The following is an 8,894-nucleotide window of genomic DNA, read 5'->3' on the forward strand; positions in this document are numbered from 1 at the left end:
CCATAATGCTTCACTGTTTAGCGTACATATGATTATTGTGCTAATGTCATTTTTGGGATGAAATGGTTATTAAAATCACAATATATTTCCAAGAGTTTCACTGAATAAAGCAGAGCCTGATTCCACTCCCATTTACTTTAGCAAGAATGAGGTAAAGCTGTAATTCAGACAAACAGTATTGCACTATTTATATTTTAGGGATGGAGGATACAGGACAAAGGAATTAGTATGATTTGTTTACAGTCCCAGAGAAAGTCAGTCTTGGAAGTTTTTGTTTTATTCTATGCTATGCTATGAAGTTTGTGCCACAGCTGTCATTGTCACAACACCCAAGAACATCCCAAGAGTTGCTAGACTCTTGTATGTTTCACTTATTATTTGCTTTTGAAATATAAAATTTTACAAGACTCGGGCATTAAGATGGTTTTGGACTGGGATTCTAATTACAGAGGGTTTTGCTTCTTTACTTTGGCTTAGACATGGAATTTGTCTCATGGAATTGGAAAAGGAAAAGGGAAGAGCAATTTTTATTTTAACTGAAGAAAAATATTTTTCTGTGCTCTATGCTTTTAATGATTAACTGAGAACAAATGCCTGCACACTGTGCTTGCCACTGAGAATGGAGACACGTAAGGTGGTGTTCAGGCCCTGTGATTCAGTGAGTTTCAACTCCCACACAAACTTTACCTCTGCAAAGGGCAGAGAGCTTGAGAGTCCCAGTACTCAAGCTTTCAGCAGCAGCCTGGATTCAGATCGTTGAGCACTTTCAGGCTAAGGATAGACATGTAAAATTCTATTTGAGATGTTGCAGACAGACAGTGCAAGTAATGCTGGGGAGGTTAGTAATCCTTTTGGCAGTCCAACATGTTAAATGAATGTAATTAATGTGTAATTGGTCTCGCGCTATCTAAAGTTTCCTGAGTTCTGATAATTTCACATCTTGTTCTATGGCAGGCTTATAGTCTAGCCAATAGTGACTGGAAACTATAAAATGAAAACACATAATTTTCTGCCGCAGAGGACCTTTGAGTTCTTAGCCAGCAGAAAAATCGTAGTTGCTGCTTTAATTCAGCAGGACACTCTTTCCACCAACCAAATGCTTACAATCTCTTCAAAAACATGACTTTCATTTCGTGCAGGAGCAAGCTTCTCAACTCACCAAGGCTCCGTAACGCCAATACAGCTGTTAATTCTCAATTTGCCTGCTGAGACTCACGCCACAACATAGACTCCCAGAATGGTCTGGGTTGGAAGCAAACTTAAAGATCATCTCAGTTCCTCTGGTCAAGAGCAGGGATGCCAGCCACTAGATCAGGCTGATCAGGGCCCCATCCAAATCTGGCTTTGAACACATCCAGGGATAACGGCACCCGCAGGTTCTCTGGGCAACTTGTTCTAGTGCCTCACCACCCTCGGAGTAAACAATTTCTTCCTTAACATCTCATTTCAGTCTGTTCTCTTTTAGTTTAAAACTGCTCCCCTTGTTCGATGACTATGAGCCCATGTAAAAAGTCGCTCTCTGTCCGCTTTCCACAGACGAAGAACAAGCCGAGCTTATTTCATTTTTTAATATCTTTTTCCCGCCCTAGTTTACAGACGGGTCCCAGCGCTGCCCGGGCGAGCGCACACACCCCCAATAACCCCGCTCTCCGCCGTGGCTGCGCCGCTGGGCTCGACACCGCGGCCGCTTCCCTCGCTGCCCGCTGCGCTCCCTGCCCGCTGCCCGCGGCGCTGCCGCAGCCTCCGCGGACGCGCCCCCGCGTCTCGGCCGCCCGCCCCGCGGCCAGCCGAGCCCGTGACTGCTCCCCCGCTCCGGCCCTTCCCGCGGCGGAGGGGGAGTGTCCTGGGCGGCGCGCACATCCCGGCCCAGCCCAGCGCGGCGGCGGCGGCGGCGGCCGGGGAATGGGCAGCCGCGGGGAGCAGAAGCGCCGGGCGGGCGGCGGAGCGGGCGCGCTGCCGGGGCGCAGCCGGCGGCGGCAGCGGCGGCCGGGCATGGGGCCCCCGGGCGGGCGCGGCCGCCCCAGCGCCCGCGGCAGCCTCCAGGTGAGGGCCGGGCGAGGGAGGGGGGACGCGCCGCGACCGGCCAGCGAGCCCGACCTCGCACGCAGCAGCGAAATTGGCAACAAATTGGCAAAAAAGCACCAAAAAACAACCAAACAAGCCAGACCGTGTATGCGTGGATATTTTTGTTGGGTCTTTTTCTTTCCAAAGATCAGGGCAGCCGCGAAAAGTTTATGTTTGTTGCTGCTGCCGGCGCAGGTTGTGGCACAGAGCCGCGGAAAAGCGAATGGGTGATGAGGAAGAGGGTAAGGAGGAAAAATTTCCTCCGTGCAGACGATGCCTGAAGTTACTTTCGGGGAGCTCCCTTCCATCTGTGTGTAGCGGGCGACACGCTCGCCAGCGCGGGCAACTTGCTCCGCGCAGCCCCTCCGCTCCGCGGCTCCTCTGCGCCGCTCGCGTTGTCCGCCGGCAGCAGAGGGACCCTGCGGGGTAGCGCAGGGGTGGCCGAGGACCCGTCACGGCGGGGCTGGAGCCGCCTGCTCCGCGGCCACAGGAGGCAGGGACGCCCCCGGAGCGCGGCAGCTCCGCCGGGACCCCCGCGGGATGCGCGGAGCGGGCCGCCTCCCCGCTGCACCGCGGGACCCGTGAACATGCGGGAAAAACAGCTTTCGGGACGGGGCTGGGCGTAGGGGCAGCGAAGGACGCGTTTCGGGTTTCTGCTCTGTAAGGGGAAGGGGTCGAGCAAATGTTTGGGGATGAGCAAGAAGATATCCCGGTTTGGGATGCGGTTGTGGTTGGGAGGAAAGGTGCCGCTGGGTAAGACGGGGACGAGCTTGGGGCGGGGGCAAGACAGAGAATGGCACGTCGGGGCGCAAGTGCTACTGGGGGGCGGGGGGAGGCAGGGTGCCCCTGGGCCATCCTGGCACTGCGTATTTGCTGTGGGGGATACAGCTGGTGTTGCCTGGAGGGTACAGATGGTGATGCCCTGGAAGTAGCTTCTGTACTGTGAGGGTGGTGGGGAGAGGAAGTGTAGCTTCATGTTGCAGATGCACCACTCGCTGCTCGAAGTGGCAGTGGGGGAGGCAGTGGGCGGGGGGAAGCTCCAGCCCTTCCTCACACCCCTGTGCTTCTCTCTTCTCAGCACTTGCTCCTCTTCCTGCTCTTCGTTGGGCCTTTCAACTGCTTTGCCAGTTACAGCCGCGCCACTGAGCTCTTCTACAGCCTCAACGAGGGGCTGCCTGCTGGGGTGCTTATCGGCAGCCTGGCCCGTGACCTGCGGCTCCCAATGGCTGGTGGCCAGCATGCTGCATCTCTGCAGCCCCCACTTTCCTTCACCCTGGCCTCCCATGGCTTGGGGGGGCAGTATGTGCAGCTGGACAACCGCTCTGGAGAGCTGCACACCTCAGCGGTGGAGATCGACAGGGAAGCTCTATGCGTGGAAAGCAGCGGGGCCACCATCTTCGGGGAATCGACTGCCGTCTCTTCTTCCTCCTCCTCACCAGAGTCGTGCCTGCTGCTGCTGGATGTGCTGGTACTGCCACAGGAGTACTTTCGCCTGGTGAAGGTAAAAATTGCTATCCGTGATGTCAACGACAATGCGCCCCGCTTCCCTGTGCCCAACATCCGCCTCTCGGTGCCTGAGAATGCCCCTGTGAACACCCGCCTGGCTATTGAGCACCCTGCCCTTGACCCTGACATGGGCACCAATGGTGTCCAGACCTACCGCCTGCGAGATAACTATGGTGTCTTCACCCTGGATGTGGAGGAGAATGAGAACGGGGAGCGGACTCCCTACCTGATTGTTATGGGGGCACTGGACAGGGAGACACAGGACGAATATGTGACAGTCATCGTCGCTGAGGATGGGGGGACTCCGCCACTCATGGGCAGTGCCACCCTCACTATTGGCATCAGTGACATCAATGACAACTGCCCCCAGTTCAATGACTCGCAGCTCAATGTCACTCTTTATGGGAATTCCAGCCTGGGGACACACGTGGCTACTGTCCATGCGGTGGACATGGACCTTGGATCCAATGCCCAGATTACCTATTCCTATAGCCAGAAGGTCCCCCAGCCATCCAGGGACTTGTTCCATCTGAATGAAAGCACAGGAGCCATCATACTCTCCACTAAAGTTGATGGGGACACTCCAAGGCTACACAGGCTGATCATACTGGGCAATGGTCCTGGCTGTATTCCTGCTGTGATTACAGTGCTGGTGACCATCATCAAAGTCATGATGAGGCCACCTGAAGTTGTTCCTCGTTTCATAGCTAATGAAGTGGAAGGGGTGGTCTACTTAAAGGAACTTGAGCCTATCAACACACCTATAGCATTTTTTACCATCAAAGACCCTGATGAAAAATACAAAGTCAGTTGCTATTTGGATGGTGATGGGCCTTTCAGACTTTCACCGTACAAGCCATACAACAATGAATACCTGTTGGAGACCACGAAGCCTTTGGACTTTGAGACACAGCAGCTGTATGAAATCTCCGTAGTTGCATGGAACTCGGAAGGATTTCATGTCAAGAAAGTTGTCAAAGTACAGGTTCTGGATGACAATGACAATTCCCCAGTTTTCTCTGAACAACTGATAGAATTGTCCATTGAGGAGAACAATGTTCCCAATGCTTTTTTGACCAAACTGCATGCTACTGATGCTGACAGCGGAGAAAGAGGACAAGTATCCTATTTCTTAGGTCCTGATGCCCCTTCCTATTTTGCTTTAGATAAAACCACAGGAGTTCTTACAGTTTCCACCCAGCTGGACAGAGAAGAAAAAGAGAAATACAGATACACTGTCAAAGCAGTAGATTCTGGATTCCCTCCAAGAGAATCAATAGCAACTGTCACCATCACTGTATTGGATAAAAATGATAACAGTCCAAGATTTATTAATAAGGATTTCAGTTTTTTTGTGCCAGAAAACTTTCCAGGTTTTGGTGAAATTGGAGTTATAAGTGTGACAGATGCTGATGCAGGGCAAAATGGATGGGTTGCCCTTTCAGTTCTGAATGGAAGTGATATTTTTGTTATAGATACTGGAAAAGGAGTTTTGAGAGCTAAAGTCTCCCTGGACAGGGAGCAGCAAAGCTCCTACGTTCTGTGGATTGAAGCAGTTGATGGTGGTGATCCTGCCCTGTCTTCTACAGCAAAAATAACTATCCTTCTTCTGGACATAAATGACAACCCTCCTTTGGTCTTGTTTCCTCAGTCTAATATGTCTTACTTGTTAGTCCTTCCTTCTACCCTTCCTGGCTCTCCCATCACTGAGGTCTATGCTGTCGATAAGGACACCGGCATGAATGCAGTCATAGCTTACAGTATCATAGGAAGAAGAGGCCCTCGGCCCGAATCATTTAGGATTGACCCCAAAACTGGTAATATCACCTTGGAAGAGTCACTGATGCAAAATGACTACGGCCTCTATCGGCTGCTTGTAAAAGTTAGTGATCACGGCTACCCGGAACCTCTCCACTCCACTGTCATGGTGAACCTTTTTGTCAATGATACCGTCAGCAATGAGAGCTACATCGAAAGTTTGTTAAGGAAGGAGCCTGATATCAGTGTAGAAGAAAAGCAGCCACAAATATCCATCGAGCCTACACATAAAAAAATGGAGTCAGCATCCTGCATGCCTACCTTGGTAGCTCTTTCAATAATAAGCTTGGGTTCAATTGCTTTAGTAACAGGGATGGGAATTTACATTTGTCTAAGAAAAGAGAAAAAGCATCACAGAGCAGATGAAAACTTGGAAGTACAAATCCCATTAAATGGAAGAATTAACCTGCACATGTTGGAGAAGAAACCAGTGGAGATTTCTAACATATGATGTTTCTTTGTGTATAAGTGCAACATTTGAAAAACCCTGGAGGACACTAAAACACCTAGCTGTAGGTTGTATTGACAGAGATTGCAATGAAGGACTGCTAATTTATAACTTAATAATATTATAATTGTAAATAGCTGTTTACAGTTTTTTAAATTCAATTTCAGTGTACAGCTTTTTTATGAAACGTTAGTAACTAACAGCTAGCACCCTGACTATAAAAACATGGACATCATTTCCAGCTTTCATAAATCAGTAAGATCAGTGAACATGAAAAGGGTGAAGGTAAGATGATTCTTTTAAACTCAAGTTTTAAAAGTCTTTTTAACCACGAGAGGGCATCAGATGCTCCTGAGCAGGGAACTGTTCGAGGTACTGTCCATGAGATAAACAGAATATATTTTAAATATATTGATTTTAATATAAAATACGTATTGGCATACAGACATTTAACTGCTACAAAAAAAAAAATGTCTGTCCCAATGTATGTATAATAAAAAGAATAAATATGTTAAAATGCACTAGTAATGAAAACCAGAATGTTTATTACCTCACAAGTAAAGCTTAACAGTAGGGTAGAAGAGGCATTAACAAGAAGTGCAATTCCTATTGAGCAAGAATGCAAGATATTGTAATGAGAATCTGAACTGCTGTGACATATCATTCATTTTTCACCAGATTCCACTCTCATTATCATTTTTTCAGCAATCTGCTGGTCATTTTTATGGAAAAATTATATTTAATATTTCCTAAAGCAAATAATGAAAGAACCCCATCCTCATCCTCATAAACATGCCAGATGCAAGGAAGCAAGGGAATGGCTAAATCCTTAGTTGTCACAAAAGTGGTGGTTTTTTTGTACTTTGAGCAATCTGTCAATAGTACTCCATTAGTTGGGTTGTGCAGTAGATTTTTGTTATGTGTTATTTCTGAACCTGATCTGCCAGATGAAATCAAAAATCACTTCATATTCTAAGGAATTGTTGGACTTTTTTTTTATTCTGACTGTTGCTCCTTTCTGGATTGGTATTTTATGTGAAAGATCTTGTTTCTGACTTTTGGCGACCATTCCTGGCTCCTTTTCATTGGCTTTGATTTTGGATTAGATCCAAAATCTAACTTGTAAGACTGGTGGCATATTTTCTTGGTAATTTATTCTTTGCTGTATCCTCTGCAACAAAGCAGCAATTTTATCAGTGATGTATTACTTTCACTTCATTTTAAGAGCTGAGAACTATCTTTTGTATGATGATTGCATCAAATTTCTCTGTGTGAACAAGATAAATTAGTGCTATGCTTAAAAATTATTATTTTGATTTCTTGCATCATATGTCTGTAATGTACCAAAAGTGTTTATATGTCTGCAAATTAAAGCTATATATTTTCATAATAACTTATTCTCTCTCTCCTAGAATTTTAATTATAAAGCTAAATATTTTTTCAGTTATAAGAAATGCATTTTTCACAAGTTCTTAGGTGCTGGCTATCTTGTCTGACATGTCATAATACTTTCACAAATTAATATCTTTCAAAGTCATTAATGACAGTTTATGCTGTGCTTCTTGAAATTACCAACAAAGACAGCTGTGTGTCAGCTGATGTAAGTGGTGAGGCAGCTTGTACCTGTTTTGAAAGTAGAAAATGCAATTTGAGGCAGTTTTTAATTTTTCTCTCTGTGACTGGCACATTACCTTGAACCTACTGAAATATTAGGGCTTCTAATAGATATTGATTGTACTTAGTCAAAGTAACAGTATTAGCAGGACACCCATAATTTTGCCATCCTGGCTATAGGAAAAATATTTTTTTTTCAGGTTAGAATATTTTATGTTGGGGCATGATTTGATAGCTGTGTTTCATGAAAATTAATTCAGCCTGTCAGAGCTTTGTGGTCAATCAACTCTTTTCCTTTATTTTCATCTTATCAAAATAGAAAAATGGTATGTATCCCTGAAATGCATTTGGCACAAAAAGACTTTGTTTCATATCTCTGAAGAAAAATTACATTATATCTTTGGAAACAGCTTCAGTATCTGTAATACACAGTATTGCTGTGGTGATGAAGCTAGATCCTCTGCATTTTTCTCTTCAGTAAGGAGGCAAGGTAACTGAAAGACAGTATTATTTTCATTGCTCTTCTCTTATTTCAATTAGCAGTCCAATATATTCTCAGTGCAGTTTAAACAGGAGCAAACCCAAGACTTAAGAAATACAGTAAAAAAACTAATCCCAAACCTTCGGTGTGTGTTCACAGGGCAGATACTTTTATTCAGGTTTGACAAAGACATAGTCTTGACCCTGTTTGATTAAGCTTTGGTTAAGCATGCTGTTCTTGTTGCCTTTTTTTTCTGTTTGTTTGTTTAGATGAAACATGTTCCTAATGCGCAATAAAATGTAATGTTACGAGCCTGTTAAAGCCAAAGTACTGCTCGTGAAGCATTTCACTTATGATTTTCTACACATTTAAAGAAAATGGGTTTAAAATTACACCTTCAGTCATATCAGCACTTACTTGTGCAAAGGAATTTATACTAAGACCTCACAGAACACATTTTTTGCCTTCTGTGAGTAGCCTTTCTTTTGGTAACGTTGCTGAAAATGGCAAAATATGCAGTGAGCTGGGTTTTTACTCCATATTTTGTCTTACTTGAAAAACATATAGCTATGAACACCAAGTGTAATAGTTAAACCTGCAATGTTTAACCTACCAATGATTAAAAAACAACAGAATAGGATTCTCTACATTTATTGAACCTGAAAATTTCTTCCTAAAATAATGCTCTTTCTCAGCTTTAAAATTCTCTATACTGGCTGTATAGCAAACATTTCTGTGACGTTTCTGTTTCCAAAGTATCCCTTACTGAAATTCCTTTCACATGAAAACACATTTTTAATGAGTATAACTGAAGTAAATTAGACTCAGTTATAAAAGGCCTATTTTATTACCACCTTGTGCAGTGCATTTGCCAAAATATATGCAAATCTTGTTGACACTGGTAGTTTAGCTGGCACAAAAATAAATGCCTCATTCATTTACAGTATCTACTGATCAATCTTA

General features: G+C 45.2%; 1 protein-coding gene across 1 annotated transcript; it reads left to right on the top strand.

The window, feature by feature from the left end:
• Positions 1-1,924: 1,924 nt before the first annotated feature.
• PCDH20 (protocadherin 20) lies at positions 1,925-8,258 on the top strand. The gene is made up of 2 exons (XM_085576809.1): positions 1,925-2,043; positions 3,143-8,258. Exons 1-2 carry the CDS (start codon positions 1,993-1,995, stop codon positions 5,837-5,839), a joined length of 2,748 nt encoding a protein of 915 aa, XP_085432935.1. The 5' UTR covers positions 1,925-1,992; the 3' UTR covers positions 5,840-8,258.
• Positions 8,259-8,894: the final 636 nt, after the last annotated feature.

The sequence above is a fragment of the Lonchura striata genome, chromosome 1 (genome assembly GCF_050655825.1).
Source record: "Lonchura striata isolate lonStrDom1 chromosome 1, ASM5065582v1, whole genome shotgun sequence".
In the NCBI taxonomy this organism is placed as follows: Eukaryota; Metazoa; Chordata; class Aves; order Passeriformes; family Estrildidae; genus Lonchura; species Lonchura striata.